This window comes from Gymnodraco acuticeps, unplaced genomic scaffold (assembly GCF_902827175.1).
Source record: "Gymnodraco acuticeps unplaced genomic scaffold, fGymAcu1.1, whole genome shotgun sequence".
In the NCBI taxonomy this organism is placed as follows: Eukaryota; Metazoa; Chordata; class Actinopteri; order Perciformes; family Bathydraconidae; genus Gymnodraco; species Gymnodraco acuticeps.
In genome coordinates, this window is record NW_022989942.1 from 1357613 (window position 1) to 1377636 (window position 20024).

Here is a 20024-nt window from a genome sequence, read left to right on the forward strand (position 1 = left end):
GACCAACAGAGTAGCACTCCGGCTCCGCCAAATACTACAGTAATAAGATGATGTCCTAATAGCAGTATGGGGAAGTCAGTAATTTCACACGGTTTTTATTTATCTTTCCAACCTATTTTATAGTATATGCTTATCAATGTTGTAATGTTTTGTTTAATCATTTCACAGTAGCTGCGACTTCAACTCCGCCACAGCATCCACTTAATGTCTCACACAGTGATGAGAGAACACAAGATTTAAAAAATGCCTAAGCCTAATGTTAAGGAATATCTTATGTGTTGCTTTCACCAATATGCGGCTCTGTTTCATCATTCTCTCTCCTGAATAACACTGCAGCCCTTTAATATCTCACAGAGAGAAGACAGCTGCAGCTGTGCAGGCAGACGGATGACCTGTGTGTGACTGAAGCTGCTGCTGGCTCCTGTCCTTGGTTGGGGATTGATCTTAAATGGGGTGCCACGCCTCAAAAGTTTGGTTTACACTGGGGCTTAGAGGCCCGGCTGTGATTGGCTCAGTAAGACGTGATGAAACGCTCTGTGGAGCCGACAGCTGGTGGCCAGTGGCTATCAGCTGTGGGGGTGCCACTGGTGGATAACCACAAGGATCAAAGCAGCCCTGTAACAGACCTCTGTAGAGCTGAACCGAAGAGCTGGAACTGATTTTATAAGACCCTTCAGCAGGGCTGGTATATAAATAGAGACTGACTGACAATATGATTTTAAGAATGTATTTCACCCCCAAAATACCTGATGCATCTGGACTTATATTGGCAAAATCACAGCATGTATTCACTGATAATGAAAAGAGAACATAAAACATCTCTCACCAGGCCAGAGCTGCAGCAGGTAATGCAGGACTTCGATGTGTTTTTTGAAGTGAAGCGCGCTGGCGAGCTCCTCGGAGTCGATGAACACTCGGTTGGTGTGGCAGGACGCCTCCTGGCGCTGGCTGAGTAGCACCGGGCCGAAACACACCGCCAGGTTCTGACATGTCATCTTGTTCACTTCCTGGCAGGACGCTACCAACTTAAGATGGTCAAGAAGCTTCTGCAGTGTTACCTGGTGCACACAAACAACAAACACAAACGGTTTTTAATAAGATTAGTTGTTTCAGAACCATAACTGTCATCAGTAGATAGACTTTTTCAAGCTAGTAAAAAGCATAATTCTGGCAAGAAATTCCAAAAGATCCATATCAAGATTAAGAATATTGAGATTTCTAAATCCCACATTTTCACAGATGGAGTTTTCTGATGTCAAGTGGATATGGCAGCATACTGCATACTGTAAACCTCACACACAAATACAGTTGCAAGAAAAAGTATGTGAACCCTTTGGATTCTCCACACATAGCGTTGTGTGTTCCTTCCAAACAACTCAACTTTGGTTTCATCTGTCCACAGAATATGTTGCCAGTAGTGCTGTGGAACATCCAGGTGCTCTTTTGCAAACTTCAAACGTGCAGCAATGTTTTTTCTGGACAGCAGTGGCTTCCTCCGTGGTGTCCTCCCATGAACTCCATTCTTGTTCAGTGTTTTACGTATCGTAGATTCGTCAACAGAGATGTTAGCATGTGCCAGAGATTTCTTTAAAGGCCCTGTCACACTGTCCCGAAATTGACACCCGATGGACACACGAATATGGAATTGTGAATTTCGCACGAAGATGGCCCCGAACCACACACGAAGGCAACATTTACATTACATTTAAGACATACAACTGCAATGAAAGTACCAAAAACAATTGTGTTACAGTACTATGATACTGTACTGATATCTTCAGACTTTGTTCTTTACTTTATCCGTCGTTATATGTAGAAAATATTACGTTTTCTCCGTAATGTTGTTTCCATAACAACAACAACTTCCTGTCAACTGTCCTTCAAAATAATATATTATATCCTTTTTAGTTTCACAGAACACAAATTGGGTTATTTACATAATATATTTATATGATTTTGTTGTGCAATAAAACAACCCGATGGACACACGATAAAGGAAATGTTCAAATTCGGCTGTGATCGTAGCAACATCGGGCCATTCGTGAGGGCATCTTAAGCCATCGTATGACCGCCGGTGGAGTTTCTCAGGCTCCGGCAGCAACTTCGTGAGCGGTGGCAAAATCTTTGGCATGCCAAAAAATTGCCGAAGGACCTTACGAAGGTTCATTTTCGTGTTGAATTCGTGTGTCAATTGTGCCCTTCGTAAGGCCATCGTTAGGGCATCTTGTTATCATCGGTGCCATCGGGCATTCGCCCCGATCAGAGTGAGGGTGAATGCACCGATGATAACACGAAGATGACACGATTTGACAAGATGCCCTCACGAGTGCCTTACGAAGTTGCTGCTCACTAAGTTGCTGCCGGAGCCTGAGAAACTCCACCGGCGGTCATACGATGGCTTAAGATGCCCTCACGAATGGCCCGATGTTGCTACGATCACAGCCGAATTTGAACATTTCCTTTATCGTGTGTCCATCGGGTGTCAATTTCGGGACAGTGTGACAGGGGCTTAAGTCTCTTGCTGACACTCTAGGTTTCTTCTTCACCTCATTGAGCATTCTGCGCTGTGCTCTTGCAGTCATCTTTACAGGACGGCCACTCCTAGGGAGAGTAGCAACAGTGCTGAACTTTCTCCATTTATAGACCATTTGTCTTACCGTGGACTGATGAACATCAAGGCTTTCAGAGATACTTTTGTAACCCTTTCCAGCTTTATGCAAGTCAACAATTCTTAATCGTAGGTCTTCTGAGAGCTCTTTTGTGCGAGGCATGGTTCACATCTGGCAATGCTTCTTAAGAATAGCAAATTCAAAACTGGTGTGTATTTTTTATAGGGCAGGGCAGCTTTAACCAACACCTCCAATCTCGTCTCATTGATTGGACTCCAGGTTGGCTGACTCCTGACTCCAATTAGCTCTTGAAGAAGTCTTTAGCTTATGGTTCACATACTTTTTCCACCCTGCACTGTGAATGTTTACATGGTGTGTTCAATAAAAACATGAAAACATAGAATTGTTTGTGTGGTATTAGTTTAAGCAGACTGTGTTTGTCTATTGTTGTGACTTAGATGAAGATCAGAACACATTTTATGACCAACTTATGCAGAAATCCAGGTAATTCCAAAGGGTTCACGTACTTTTTCTTGCAACTGTACATTTATCATTGTTTTAACTGAGAAAAGAGTTGTAGCAGTAACTTAGTTTATCCTTGGTCATCCTTAAAAAAAACTAGTTTATGGTACTGTTGTGTGTTCGCCAATGTACAATAATTGGATAGTTAGCTAAAACATTGACTTTAATGTCTGCCTAAAAAACCTTTAGTTTTCATTTTGGGTCATTCATGATTTATCTTAAAAAAGTTAAAGAACAGTGAAAAAGTGGTGAAAAAACCCCCGGTGCTGACTGGTGGACTGCATGCCACCACTATTATCCCCTGATGTAAAAGCCTACGTAATAGAAGTTAGACAGCAATGATATGTAGCATTAGGCCCATCATTATCTATGCCACAATTATCCCTTTCAAAACCACCTCAGTGACACGAGCACTCTGATGACTGTGAGAGGCAGCAGGATGTTACGGTTCCTCACCCTCTCCACGTCTGGCAGGTTTTCCAACAGGCTGACGGTGTGTTCTGTGTCGCCCGCGTCATTCTCGCAGCCCGATGGTCCTATCCGCAGAGGCCTCATTGCCATGGCTTCCATCACTGCCTCATACAGGTGCTTGGTGATCAGAGGGTATGGCAGCTCTCGCAGGTAATCCTTCAGTACTCCTGGAGAGAGGGAGGAGAAGAGTAGAGCATGAGAAAAACTGTAAGAAAGTGAAGGGTGTTAAAGGAATCAGTGGAAAGCTTTTTGCAGCACAGCAGTTTTCCCACACTTTAACTGAGAACAGCTTCACTACCTGACGAATCCCTAACAATATATCTTTAAGAAGTGCTGTCATTGAGAAATAAAAAGCTTTTATTTCCCTGTGTCTTTTAAACAGCTGAGACTGGAGCACTCTGTTGGCTGCAGAATGAGGTCCCTTTGTTTTCGCAGGTGATCCTGTGGCGTCTGCTGAGATGCCTGATTGGAGTCGGGACTGACTCGGCAGCCAAAAAGTGTCGAAGGGGGGGCCTGGGGTCTGTGATGGCCCATTCACACCTGTGACTTCAGCCTCCCGTAGTTCTGACAAAAGCTACGGGAAAACATGAAACCCATGCTGTCTGTCTGCACTAAGCCCCCGAAATATCACTGGCATGTCTTTTGATCAAAGGCAAAAAAAGGGAGGGGGGCTCTTGGCAGTATGACAGCTCTTTGTGGTGAGTGCTCTCCTTTCTCTCTGCATGGAGCGGGATCACTTTTAAGACACGGCTGGGGGCTGTGTAATCAGCAATATTGGTTGTGCTCCAAAAAGACACACAAATGCCTATAAAAAGCACCTCTGTATAATATCATCTTTTAAGACCAGAAGTGAGGTTACTATAATGATAACATTACCTGCAAGTAACCACTTTTGATGAAACAAAGGACGCACTTTATTGCTACTTGTCTGTTGTTGTCCAAATGCAACGATAAAAGAGTACAGAATTTGTTCACAAAAAAGGTGGACAGACTTTAAGTTGGCCAATTTACAATAGAGTAACGACTGTAAGCTAGTTTAAGTAAATAACCTGTGTTGTGCTGCTCCAACAAATGTGAAATACTTGTTTGAAATATATATCAATACACCCACACTGCATTCCCACAAAGTGTTTTTGTTCTGCAATGCTGCATACGCTGCTGATGCTTGAACACCTGCCAGCAGCCCAATCATGTCGTATTGGGATTCGTGAGGAACATATTGCTGCTATGCCTGCTGGTGCTGCAAAGCTTTGTGTTTCTGTCACTTAACTTATCGGCTGTTAGGTTCAACCATGCACTTTAAGCCGCCGGAATAACAGATTTCCTGTCCTTGCAGTCCGCACCTTTGGACCGTGGCGACTCTTCCCAAAGGGGTTTACGCTCCACTGAGATACCAGAGATTGCTGCTTTTGTACACCGAGCACTTGTACTAACATGTTTTGTCGTAAAATTCCATGGCTCTACTCATGTTTTGTGTATTTGACACTTTCACTCATGGCTTTTTCATTCTATTTGCATGCAATATTTGCATTGCTGAATAGCGGATTACAGTATGTTCTTCATGCAGCTTTGCTTATTTTGGTGAAATAGAATATTCAGATTCAAGAGTCATGCATATTATGAGATTACAGTTTTATGCTGTGGGTTGTTACAGTTTTTCAGCCATTCTTACTGGCTCTCTGCAAACGTGGATCTCTGGTAGAGGGAATGATTGTACATCAGCTTGAGGGATGTGAAGTTGACCTGGTTGATGATGATGTTCTTCTGCTATCAGCACCACAACATGTTTTATAGGATATTGTGTGCCCCAAAGCCATGAGCGCATTGTTAGCATACTATTTATATGCTGCATAGCCGACATGTCTTATCATCTATCATGAGAAACGTTGACTTACAACACAATGTCAGAAAGCTGTAGGAACATTTTTATGATGTAACAATTTAAAGAATAACACTATATCTGTTAAAGAAGTTAAAAAGATAACTTTATCCACATCAAGCACTATTCCGTTTGTAGAAATCAACACAGTAGTGACACAACCCCCTGAGCTTGTGAAAGGGATTAGGATGCTGTAAATAGGAGCTACTACTTTATCACTTCTACATCGCTGGATTCCTTCCCATACCCTCGAGATGGTTACCTCTTGCCTTCTATTTACAGCAAACTACAATAAGAGTCATCGTAAATCCGCTGACATCCCTTTAGGCCCAGTAAAGAAAACGCAGGGCACAATTTAACACGCTCACTTTTTTAATCCCAGTAAGTCCCTGCTTGGCTCTTTAAGGAAGTCTGAGGATTAAAGCTTTGCAGTCTATTCCTAACTGGCATTGTATGTACATCATATATTAATCTAATAAAGTGGATGGACAAGTATTTTAAAAACAAACCTTCAATTTCTGTGTTGTTGTGTATTACACCTAATTTAAATGATATCGCTACAGTTCAGTCTCAGATCAGCATTAGGTTCAGTATCTGCACAGGGGCATTCAGTGTCAACTCAACAATCTGGACAATAATCTAATTTTACATGAACTGATCCCACCTTTCATCGATTCACAATAGCACAACATATCAATAGAAGTATAAACTATTGAAATGATAGGACCTGACGTGACTTATGTCTGTCAAAAAGTGTTCCCACTACTTCTACCTTTTTATTCTCAGTCAGAATAGATCATAACTCTCATCTTGAAACAGATTTTGAAGATTACACGATCAGTCCCAGGTTATCAGGAGTCTCTTTAGATGCTTTCTATAGAAATTCTACTGGATGGATTGCCATGATGTTTGATACTCTTATGATATCTAGAATATGAATCCTATTAACTTTAATTAACCCATTACTTTTAATCAGAACCACAATCTGGTCGAAAATGTACTTGTAGTGCTTATTATCAATAGTTAGCATGCTAGTATGCTAATCTATGCTGGTGAACAATTAAATACCATGCTGTCGAGTGTTGTGACTCCTTCCCTCATGATTTCTTTGTGATTTTTATAATGAATTTAATTTGTTTTATAAATGTGCACTTTAGTATTGGGCGGTTTATGTAATTCATACAAAAATGTGTCAATAGAGATAAGCAAAAATGCAACTTTGTTACGCATCTAAAGAACTTCTTCCTCTGAACAAGAAGATCAAAACGTCCTGACACGCGCACACATGCATATATATTGTGCATTCCTGAGGCAGGCATTTGTGGCTCTAAAGAAAAACAACAACTCAAAAGCCCACCATGTTAGCCCCCCCTTCTCAGGTAAACCAACACAATGACAGCTATAAGTCAGCAGGGTCAGACTTTATCACGGCTTCAGGCAAACATGCACTTAAATCTTCATAAAGTGTCCTGCTATTCAACATGTCCCCGGTGTCCTCTGAGCCAGCTTAGCTGATCTGTGGCGACATGTTTCCATGTTTGTTTTCAGTTCTGATTCACTTCTGTTATCATATATCTTCATCGGGATTGGTATGAAATCTGGTATGAACTGGATGCGATAAGAAGGCATAAACACAAGATAAAGTTCCTCTCCTTAACTTCCTCAATCCGATAACACAGTAATGTTTTGTGAATATTCCCAGTTTCCCGTTGTCAATCTTTACTGAGATAATAATAATCTGCTTGTTTCATCGCTGGAAAACAGACTGCCTGGAAGCAAATATGGGCCATGTGTCTTCACCCTTATCTCTGCAAAGCAAGGCTTTTGTTGTTTAGTGAGTGTGCAAATAAAAAGCACAGACATACCACTGATTTGTTATTTTTTGCCTGAAATGGAAACTAAGCACAGAAGACTGACTGACCTTTGCTGTTCTGCGAGGCAGATCCTCCAGAACAACAACATCAGGATTGTTTTACAAAAGCAGAAAACATGCAATATATGACAACATGTTTACACTCTTTCCAGTGCAATCATTTAAAATGTGCTCATGTGCTTGTGTAGTCTGAATTGAGGAGAATACAGCCATTCAGGTCAATCATTAGCCTGCTATGAGTCAGTGCTAGTGTTTACTTTTGTGTCTATGCCAATGTTGTTGCCTGAGACACACACACACACACACACACACACACACACACACACACACACACACACACACACACACAACACAACACACACACACACACACACACACAACACACACACACACACACAAACACACACACACACACACAACACACACACACACACACACAACACAACACACACACACACACACACACACACACACACCACACACACACACACACACACACACACACACACACACACACACACACACACACACACACACAAGGTCATGGGCTTAGGGGTGAACAGGTGTGCTTACCCTGCAGGTGCTTCTCTTTCCTTCACACCCGAGCTGACAACAAGCACACGCTGAGCGTCTGTTCTCTCACATTTAAACTGTCGGGGCATTGGCTTTATTCCAGGTCAGATATGAACTACACATGCGAATTTCTCTGTTGTGAATATAACCGAACAGTAGCATGAGTTCTGCGATCTAAGGCAGCTCAGCAAAGAAAGAAATACAACCCCCTGATGAATTGCTTCTAAACATGAGATAAAAGCTACAGATTACAGCATCTAAAAATGTTTTGATGTAAATGCTTTTTTTCTAATCAATTCAGTCTTTCAATGTTTCAAATGTGCCACCAAACACTACAAAGCACACAATGCACTGGGGCACAGCTCTACCTTTGACCCCTTGTTCAAACAAAGTGAAAGGTCACTCCTCTTGTCAGTGCGGCAGTCAACGCCTTGCCCGGAGAACAAATGGGGGTTTGTTCTCTGTCCTGCCCCCTCCCTGCTGTCCTGCACGCCCCCACAGCACTAGGGGGGGCCAGAGGAGATGTGTGTGTGGCGGCCTTGTCCGGTGGCACGGTTACACTCTACACTGTGGTTTCTGAACTTTTCCGTGGACCCCAAAACCTCCCGGATATGAGGGAACGCCATTCCTGACTCTGGAAGCAGTGCTTATGCTACATGCTGGATCACAAATATCTATCATGACTCCCGACCTGCAGTTAAAGAAGCGTTCTGTCACCCACACAGGCCTGCAGCTCTTCGTAAAGTGGGTTCGCCTGCAGGCCCAGGGTTCAGCTAATCCCCCATGCGTGAGCCAAATACCATCTGTGTTTGTTCGGCAACAAAGGGGGCACTTGTTAATGACTTTCCATGTCTTCACTGGTGTACTGCTGAGGGGGTGGGGGGCAAAGTAGCGAAGTAGGCTATGGAAAAGACGAGTCAGGCAAGGCAAATTAAAAAGACCACAAACAAGGATCAATAACCGAGCTGTGCTGGTTTCATTTTCTGAGGATCGAGACAGTTTCCCATCATTGGATCACTTTAGAAGCTTTGTTTCCACACAAAGACCACAACAGGTTAGGCTGAGGGCTTAATTATCACTACCATGCCCTCGAAACCTTTTCCACAGTGATTCATCATGTATTTGTTTTATCCGGTTTTACTCTGCTTAAAAATGTCAACGGCACTGTTTATGTCAGAAACTAAGCTGCCTCGTAGCCCTATAGGATTTTACTGACAAACCAAAATTACCACCAAAAACTGCTAAGTGAAGCCTCTCTTACCACAACTTCCTCATGTGATATTTTGAGTAACTCAACTGTTAAAGCACAGTGTTACTAAGAATGTGTCTGTAGAGTGTACTGGACCTGGTCCAATGCAAGTTTCCACCTAAGGGAGACATGGGTAGATTGAGTGTAAATTAAAGTGATGAAGCACTTTAAATAACTCTTTATTTTAAAAGTTTTGCGAAATACAGGTTATGGTAAGAGTAGTTGAGTTACAGTAAAGATGAGGTTACCGCCAACAGCCGGTTAGCTTAGCTTAGCATAAAGACTCAAATGAAGGGAAAACAGTTTGTCACCAAAAAATATATCCAGCCGAGTATAGCTCTTTAATATGTAAAACACTTTTTGTTTAATCTTTCAAGTTGTGGTTTTAAAAGGGGTTATGTTATAGACTCACAATGATGATCTAGGATGCTTCCTTCAGTGTATCTACCTCCCATCAAGTTTACATTTTAAAGTGTCCAATATTTGGTACATCACACTACATACGGCAGCCGCTCTACAACAACACAGACTCTTTCTATGACCGCCCTCCGAAGGGTCCCATATAAACAGATTACCTAAAGAGCAGAAAGTGTATTTACTGAACACACAACACTGAAGATAATAATGGTTTTTCCACAGAATGTAGCTTGTGTTGATAGCCCCTTTCTGGTTCTTTTGAATAGATTGGGATCTGAAACAATGGAGGGCAGCGCACTGAGCATGTTTTGCAAGCTTTGGATTGAACTTTGATCTCTGGATAATCCCTTTCACTACCTCTACTTTTAAATTAGCCGTGTGACACGCCAGCCCTCTTCGCTCATCCGTTTGCTGCTCGCTCATTAGCCTCGAGTCTGACTCCGCACTGAAGAGACTCCAATTTAATCAGCTTTTACATTTTAAAGATCTAGATAATTTAATATGAGGGGACACTTCACTTCAGTTATGGATTCATATGAGAAGGCTTATTAGATTTCTTGATAACATTTGAAAATACTGGCAAGAAAAAACTGAAATCAGTTCAACCCACTGGCAAAGGTTGACCAAAAGTTTAAGGAAAGTATGTTTTAAGATTAAACCCATGATTAAATCCCAGATGGACATTTTTTGCACAAACCATAAACCCCTCAACTGCATCCCTTCCCCCTCTCCCTGTCCTCCTCCACTCACTCAGGCCCATGTGCAACTCGCTTGGTGGAGCAAATTTAGGCCGTGAGCAAAAACCAACAAGCCACGCTGGTGCTGGACCTTTTTTTCTAACCCGCTCAACTGTTAACTTTGTTTTTTGCCCTGCCATGCAAATGCACGTGGATCAAAGCAGGCATGATAGGACGACGCCTATACGGGGCCTCTTCCCAAAACCAACAGCAGCTCCTACAATGCCCAGGGGTTTCCATGGTCTTCCTCTTTTTGTGGGAGAGAGAAAAATCATGACCAAGTCCTTTTCTACAACTCGGCCCTCCCCCCTCATCTGTGGCACTGCTGGAATCATTACTCAAGCCAATGACATGGCTGTTTTTGTAAGCTGGGGCTCTGGGAGATGTAACTGCAATGTTTCCATTTTAATTTCACAGCGACAGAGCGGAAATAAGCTGCAACTCACAGGAATCTGAGTGGCATTTAAATTACTCGTTGTAAATAATACATCGAGGGACATCAAAATTGAAGCATTGCTTGTGCAGTAAAAAAAACGTTCACACTTACTCTGCCCACATAATAACTACACTGAGTACTTTCCTAAAACATACCATAGAAGGGGGGGCATGTCTCAACCACAGACCTGAAGGAGAAAGAATGACCTGAATGTACAACATGGTCTTTGTCTCTGTGTGTGTGTGTGTGTGTGTGTGTGTGTGTGTGTGTGTGTGTGTGTGTGTGTGTGTGTGTGTGTGTGTGTGTGTGTGTGTGTGTGTGTGTGGTCCCTCCCCTCAGGCACTGGCCTACACTGTTGGCTGACTGCTGGAATGCTTTTGCTACAAACAGCAGACTCACACACGCACACATGTGCTGACCTATCTGCAGTAGACACACCAGTTCAGACACATTCATTAGGACAAGGACTGGATCAATACCAAAATTCAGACTCCATTTTTTACCTGTGACGGACTATGGTGATTTGTTGTATATGAATGCACCTGCCTATTGCCTGAACAAGTTAGATGCCGCCTATCACAGCGCACTGAGATTTGTCACAAATTGTAAAGCACTTACTCATCACTGTACCCTGTATGCCAAGGCAGGTTTGCCATCACTTACTGTAAAGAGGCTCAGTCATTGGTACACGTTTATTTATAAAGCTTTGTTGGGTAAACTCCCGTATTATATCTGCTCTCTGATAACACAGAGAGTTGCAAGCAGCTATTGTCTGAGATCGCATGATGTAATATTGTTAGATGTGCCAAGAGCAAGGACTGTCTTAGGTAAGACAGCTTTTATGTGCGCAGCTCCACTTGCTTGGAAGAAGCAAGAATTGAAACTGAGCTCATTCCTCTGCATATCATTAAAGCTAGGCTAAATGAAATGCTTGTTGATACTATGGGCACTTGTAAATGTCTATAACTATGTAAATGTATCCTGTAAATATAATGTATAATGTCCTTTATTGTTTTATGTTTCATGTGGAGGTCTCCCTTGAAAAAGAGATCTATGATCTCAATGGGACCAATCTCGTTAAATAAAGGTTTGAAATGAAATGAAATGAATGTCCTCTTTCTTTTTTCATGATTTAATAAAGCCTTGATTTAAAGAAAATGCGAAATATTCACGTTTTCCAGCTTCCAAAATATGAGAATTTGCCTTTTAACATTGATGGTTGTAATAAAAAAGTTGACATGTTTTGATTTTGAGTAGTTCTTCAGGAAAAAACAACCATTTGAAAATGTAAATTTGGGCTCTGTGAAACCGTAATGGGCCAAATGATTATTCTGGGAAATAATCAGTGGTTAACCTTAAATGGAAATAGATGTTTATGTTAGGTCACCAGTTTGCTTTCATGGGAAACCTTAGAAAGAGGGACACCAGAGGGGCACCAGAGCTTTTTGGTGAGCCACCTATTTAAATGACTCATTCTTAATCATACTGAGTGTATGCGCTTATGTTCTCTGTTACCAGCGGTTCATTTACCTGTAATGACGTTAACGTCAGGATATGTGTTTTCACACAGCTCCACAGCGTAGCTGTCTCTCTCAAATGCCTCACGCAGCTCCTTCTTCACGGCTGCAGATCCACAAAGACGGTAGAGGCCCACTACCTGGAAACACACATAGACACACAAGTAGGTCAAGTAAACATTTGACAGAGAGGCAGACATGTTTTACAACCCTATTGATCAAGTCTGCACTTAGACAATGTGCTGGACAGAAGCCAAAACTACTTGCACAGAAACCACACAAGTCTCAAAACTTAAGTCCGTTAATAAGCGTTCTTGAATAACTGACAACATTGTATATATTGTATATTTAACTCTATTAGGGCTGACTTTGATGGGACATCGAAGGCCCAGCATCTTCTCTGCTTATACTGGACATTGAATGAATTTTTTGGATCTAAGTGTTTGACTTGGTTTTCCTATACAACTTAAGGTTTTTATAAATAGATTATGTCATGTGCTTTATAGGTTATACAGCCCCAAACAACCTTAGTAAAAAACAAATACAACTGACTTGAATTGACAACCAGCTGCAATCTTCTCAAAAGAGACAGAAAGGACATGTGTGTATGTTAAACATAAAGTCAGGGGTGTCGGGTACTGTAGGCTGGGGAAGGCTAAGCCTTCCCAAATATTTGTGTCACTGCATCCTGGTAAAATAAAAATATAATGTATAATGTTTGTGTCTTTGACATTAGCGCTGCTATGCAGCCACCTGTGCCCTGTACTACGAAGCCAGTTCAACAGACCCTGGATATGTTTGAGTTATCTTAACTAACCCTAACAAACGAGATCTCGCTAAGCAGTCCACGAAGCTGGTTATCAACTCGGTAAATCAAGCCAGGGTTTCTCTCTCCAGCTGAGAACGCGTTCACATGAAAGGGGCGGGGTTAGCTACATTTGACCAATCACAAACAGGGACAAGTGTACTGACAGCGCAGCGTCATACTTCATTAATGAAAAATAAACTAATATTAGACAAATATGAACTTTAATCATCCATGACTGAAACATATAATCCAGGATACAAGCCACATACACTGAACAAAAATATAAATGCAACACTTTTGGTTTTGCTCCCATTTTTCATGGGATGAACTCCCATCCCACCTCACAGGTGTGGCATATCAAGATGCTGATTAGACAGCATGATTATTGCACAGGTGTGCCTTAGACTGGCCACAATAAAAGGCCACTCTAAAATGTTCAGTTTTGCTTTATTGGGGGGGTCTGGGGGGGTCCGAAAACCAGTCAGTATCTGGTGTGACCACCATTTGCCTCACGCAGTGCAACACATCTCCTTGGCATAGAGTTGATCAGGTTGTGGATTGTGGCCTGTGGAATGTTGGTCCACTGCTCTTCAATGGCTGTGCGAAGTTGCTGGATATTGGCAGGAACTGGAACACGCTGTCGTATACGCCGATCCAGAGCATCCCAAACATGCTCAATGGGTGACATGTCCGGTGAGTATGCTGGCCATGCAAGAACTGGGATGTTTCCAGCCTCCAGGAATTGTGTACAGATCCTTGCAACATGGGGCCGTGCATTATCATGCTGCAACATGAGGTGATGGTCGTGGATGAATGGCACAACAATGGGCCTCAGGATCTCGTCACGGTATCTCTGTGCATTCACAATGCCATCAATAAAATGCACCTGTGTTCGTCGTCCATAACATACGCCTGCCCATACCATAACCCCACCACCACCATGGGCCACTCGATTCACAACATTGACATCAGAAAACCGCTCACCCACACGACGCCACACGTCTGCCATCTGCCCTGAACAGTGAAAACCGGGATTCATCCGTGAAGAGAACACCTCTCCAACGTGCCAGACGCCATCGAATGTGAGCATTTGCCCACTCAAGTCGGTTACGACCACGAACCGGAGTCAGGTCGAGACCCCGATGAGGACGACGAGCATGCAGATGAGCTTCCCTGAGACGGTTTCTGACAGTTTGTGCAGAAATTATTTGGTTATGCAAACCGATTGTTGCAGCAGCTGTCCGAGTGGCTGGTCTCAGACGATCTTGGAGGTGAACATGCTGGATGTGGAGGTCCTGTGGTTACATGTGGTCTGCGGTTGTGAGGCCGGTTGGATGTACTGCCAAATTCTCTGAAACGCCTTTGGAGACGGCTTATGGTAGAGAAATGAACATTCAATTCACGGACAACAGCTCTGGTGGACATTCCTGCTGTCAGCATGCCAATTGCACGCTCCCTCAAAACTTGCGACATCTGTGGCATTGTGCTGTGTGATAAAACTGAACATTTTAGAGTGGCCTTTTATTGTGGCCAGCCTAAGGCACACCTGTGCAATAATCATGCTGTCTAATCAGCATCTTGATATGCCACACCTGTGAGGTGGGATGGATTATCTCGGCAAAGGAGAAGTGCTCACTATCACAGATTTTTTCAGGTTTGTGAACAATATTTGAGAGAAATGGTTATTTTGTGTATATAGAAAATGTTTTAGATCTTTGAGTTCATCTCATGAAAAATGGGAGCAAAAACAAAAGTGTTTATATTTTTGTTCAGTGTAGTTGCACCTGCAAGGAGAATACAGAACAACTGGTTAAAAAATAACTACAGAGTGTTTGAAAGCGTACAACAGTTTTACGATATCACTGCCCCATCTAAGACACGAGTGGATCTGACTTTAATTACTTAATGTGTTGCTTAAAATAATAGGTCTGCATACAGTATATGTGACAATGTAAGTGTTGCACGGCCAGATACGGCTCGAGAAGCTGACTCAGATAAGGAAATAGTGTGATATTATATGATCGACGATCTGATTGATGATGTGATATCAGTGTGATATGAATGATAAGTGTGACACGTCGGCATCTTCTCTGCATACGGCAGTTTAAACTGTATTTCCTTTATCTTGTAATATGACTTGATAGATTTAAACTCCGCACACTGAGCTTTGATTGGTCAGCAGGCGGTGCTTTCGTTGAGTTGATCTCAGACGCCGGAGGCGGGCAGTGTCAGGTAAACATTTTTTATTTAGCCTTCCCAAACCTGAGCCTCACGCCGCCTATGCATAAAGTAATACTATATAGCTATGGATGAAGAAAAGTCATTAAGCGGCTGAAATATTTAGATGACATGCTTGAATGTAGAGTAACAAAGACAAAGGAGAGGAGTCAATTTTCAGCATCATGTGTCAGTTAAGCCAAAATAAGATAGATAAAACCAGATCATAATGTTGCTGCAAAAGCTTAAGTGTACTCAATACAGCAATAAAGTACATGTTATGTATACAGTTGTACAACAACTATAGCTAACGTTAGCCACCATAGCTAGTTAAGTAATGGTGTAGAGGTAACATTCCTGAGTAGATTCAAATGAGTAACTACATTTAAATCAAAATTATCATTGGGTTGTTTCTACTTTTTAAAGATGTATAGTCAGGCTTTAGCTTAACTTATTGAAAGTGAATAAAAGAAAGAATGTGGGCTGTGTTTTGCCAAAGTTCCCTCAGAGGTGTGATAAAAATGTCACATCTTTAAACTGACTGGATAAACACTGAGCGCTACTAAAAGCCCAACTGACAGCTCAGCATAAAAAAAAAGCAGTAAACCATTAACGTTTCTTTACCTACGCCTCCACAGCGTGACCTAAGGAACTCTTAACAATTTCCTCCAGACGTTGACATTTGATAGTTGAAACTTGGCACCATTGGTCTCCTTGTTATGTTGGGATTAGGCCTGACTACAGACATACCATAATTTCTCCTACATGTGTCTGTCTGGTATGTGGCATAGCAGACCAACTGGTGTGGTTGCCCCGGTAACTTGTTAAGTCAGTGGGCTGTGAATGGTGTGCAGGGTCTGCTTCCACACAAACACACACACACACACACATATACACACTGCTGGCCTTTCCGGGCTCCAGCGTAGGAGCACTATAATGTCTCCCCACCAGACCAACTGTTTGGAGCGCTCCTCGTCGTCGAGGGTGATCAGGGCTTTCTAAACCTCACACGAGAGGCAGAGAGGAGCACAGATTAGGCAGGGATTTGCCTTTGTGTGAGAGTAAACAGAAGTCACTGGGAACAATGAACAACAAGTCCATTCAGAGTCTCTCTTTGGAGGAGAGCCGAGCACAGGCGTGTACCAGCTGTTAGCAGAAAGTGAGATCGCACTTATGCACCGCGGCTCCCGGGCAACACAACAGGCAGCACCAGCCAAGACATATATGCAGAATAAGGCCGAAACAAAGACCAAACCAAACGAGTTCCCCCGATAGGAATGTGATGATCAGTGACTCTAGAAGTAGTGATGGGATCAGCTTTCTTTTGGTCTGGGATAAGCTTAAAGAGTTTATAGAGACATTAAAGGAAAGTAAGAAAAGTACATTTGACAGCATGAATGCTCTCAAGTTTTATTATTCAGTCTACTGATTGGTTGACTTACTCTAAACATGAGTGGCCTTTCTAGTCAACACTAGCAGGGTAACAATAATCAGTTCTCATATTCATGACAGAAAGTCATCCCAGCATGATTCAAGGATTGTCCACACATGTAAGTAAGCCCTCACAGGAGAGCAGACCCACAGACGTTCAGTGCACTACACAAACAGTCATTGTTACTAGTTGTAGGTCTGTACCTTATGATTGTTTTCATTATTGATTAGTCTGCCAATTAAATGTTTGATTTTGTCTGATCAGCTGTAGGAACCCACACATATTCAGTTTACTAACCCACAACACAACAATTCATAAATGTAAAACCCTTAAAAATTTATTTTCTTTACATGTTAAAACTCTTATTAGGGTTGGGGTTAAGGTACATGTACTTAACACCCCAGCCATTAGCCATTACTTTCAAATACTGTCAAAATAACTGAAAGTCTATACGTCATAAGCAGTGATGTACTACATAAGAATATTTATACATTAATACATGTGCCTCTTTGTTTTGCAGAAATAAAGTGCAATCAGGAATTATCATTTTTGAGATGGTCCAGAAGTCTGCGCTACTCTAAAATGGTGCATCTGTGTAGGCATTCACAACATGTCACAACATCGGTGTGCATCTTTAACCATCATGTATGTGAGTTAGTGATGTACCCTTTTTTATGAATGTCTCTTTTGAATGGGTACAGCGTGCTGCTGTACATACCTCCAGTCTCCGACACAGACATCATGTGCAGTCTTATCAAAACACCCACAATCATCCAGTGTCTTAAAAGCTTGGATGAGCCCTTAGGACACTCATTTCTAAGAGACTCTTAAAAGAGAGTCTCCATCTTACATCCACATAATCATTTGTAAAGGCACACCGCTGCACGTCTGGCTGTGCGTGCTTAAGTGACACAACCTGCCACTGGGATCTGGTGTCAGCCCTGTCCTAACCGCTGTCTGCCTGCAACCTGGGTGAGCCCTTACACTTGATCTCAGACTGATACTCTGTCCAAAGTCTACTCTACATCTCTCTGTTATGAGAGAAAGCAGCAAAACAGGGGGGGAGGGAGTGATTAGAAGAAAAACACTAAGAGGGACAGGAGATAAATAGTGTCAGAGACAGAGCCAGAGGGGGTAAGTGATAGTAATCGCTACACGGCAAGACAAAGCAGTGAAGGACATAAACAGAATAAATCTGAGCCTAAAAAGTATTGGTTAAGTGGGAGCTATAGCTGGCAAGCCAGGTGAGTTTGTAATACAATAACAGGGATCTTTACTTATTTTTTATTGGAATTTGAAAGGTTTTTCCTTATATTTAGGCAATTACATGATAAAATGTTTACAAAAAATCCTCAAGGGGAATTGTGAGTAAACCACAGGTGCCTTAAAGTTAGGTTACTCATGGGGCCAAGACACAACAATGCACTTAGTAGTCTCATATAGTGTTGTAATGATTAGTCGATATATAACTCTATTGATAAATAAAAGACATAATAAATTATGACAATACATCATTTATGACTTAAAACCTTCTCTGGTTCCAGCTTCTCAAATTTGCTACTTTTCTCCAGCTTTTTAACATTATTTTTAGAGATAGAGGTAATATATTTGGGTTTTGTCGCATTGGGTTCTTGGAACATGTGAGGGACAGATGTTTTAAAGATGAGCATAAGAATTGAAACAATTATGAAATCTTCCTACTTTTGGCTGGACAAAACAAGAACATTAAAGATTTCTAGAAAAACTGGATTTTCACTGTTTCCTGACATTTTATAGAACAAACCATGTTGAAGTTTGATCATCTGAATAAATGATTTAAACCAGAAGAGCACTGGAAGTGGGCCGACTTTTTCCAAGGCCAAATGCCATACCATAAACCAGATATGTTAGCAAAATTGAAAACTGCCTACTCAGTGCTTCAGATCATCAATAAAATGTTATATTAAATAAATGTTCTTCCTTTCTTCAACAAGTGTTTTGACAATCAGGAGAGTTGTTTTTATATAATTCTACTGACAAAAAACTAACGAAGTTAACCGAAAAACATAACAGGCTTTGCAGAGGTAATAAATAATCTACAGATTAGTGGAGGATGAAAACAAGCATTAGCTGGAATGCAAGTCATTCACTTCAAAAATTATAAGCAGGATAATTTTCTACTAACACCAAGGCAATGCAATGAAACCTGAACTTATTTGAATTCAGAAACAAATTATGTTCTACTTTTGAAATCAAACAAATGACTATAAGTGTGTTGCTGTGACTACTTCTGCTAGAAGCCCGGCATGCTGCACAAGTGGCCATGGGCGGGGTCTGATTTGACAGACAGGCTCCTTGTAGAGGCCTAATGTTTGTCTGTTGGCCCCAGGCACCCGCTGCCCCTGGCATGCCCCCCTACAGTGATCAGTCAGGAACAGTGGCCAGACACTTTTACTGCCGCTGTCTCAGCTCTAATTAAGAGAAACGCCGCCGCCTCTCTCTGGGCTTCAAAGAGCATGAAATGTGGAGGGGGGCGGACAAAACAAGAGATGATCACATGATCCACTCCACCAGCACGTCAGTCTCTTAACTCCGAGTCTTTCTCCTCTCTGAATAAAGGAGCCAGGCGCCCCAGGATGGCTCTGAGACATCATGAAGTGCAATACATCTTCTCTCTCCATTTTGCTCATGCCAGGAACAGGCTGCAGGGCGAGCGCCCGTCTCACAGCAGAGTGGGCTAAAAGCTATGTGTGTGCGGTAACCTCCCCCCTTTTCTCCCACACATCTTATACAAAAATGCATTATATAATTGTATATTTTCAAATCAATCCCCATCTGTATATTGCTCCGTATTGTTCCTTTCTCTGGTTTCTTTTTTTTAAGTTTTCTTTTTAATGCTGCTCAAATTGAAAATAACAAAATTGGAAGTCAGTTTGAAGGTGATTTTAATTAATTATTCCGCCATTCTCTGTGATTTTAATCAAGAAGACCACTAGCAGATTAAATGATAAATAACCGTTACTTGCTATCATTAGTGCTGAAATCAACCCTAAGGGACTGGAACCCTAACAAAACAAATGTCACAGGTATTCGATTTGTTATGAAGGAAAAACATTTAAATGTTCCCTGTTTGCACTGCAGCCTCTCAAATGTGAAGGTTTGTTGCTTTGTGTTTTATATATACATTTTGTAAACTAAATAGGATTGGGTTTGTGATGCATGCTCTGGAAATAGTAATGGGAATTTGTCACTACTTAAAGGTGGGGTAGGTAAGTTTCAGAAACCGGCTCGAGTGCACTAACATT

General features: G+C 41.9%; 1 protein-coding gene across 2 annotated transcripts in view; it reads right to left on the reverse strand.

The window, feature by feature from the left end:
- Positions 1-20024, reverse strand: part of syde2 (synapse defective 1, Rho GTPase, homolog 2 (C. elegans)) — a 50297-nt gene that overhangs the window by 6538 nt on the left and 23735 nt on the right. For both annotated transcript variants that reach the window (XM_034210136.1, XM_034210135.1), the window contains exons 5-7: positions 12297-12423; positions 3588-3769; positions 827-1058 (exon numbers count right to left, since the gene is read on the reverse strand). In XM_034210136.1, coding sequence (XP_034066027.1) covers positions 827-1058; positions 3588-3769; positions 12297-12423 — 541 coding nt within the window. The remainder of the gene's footprint in view (positions 1-826; positions 1059-3587; positions 3770-12296; positions 12424-20024) is intronic.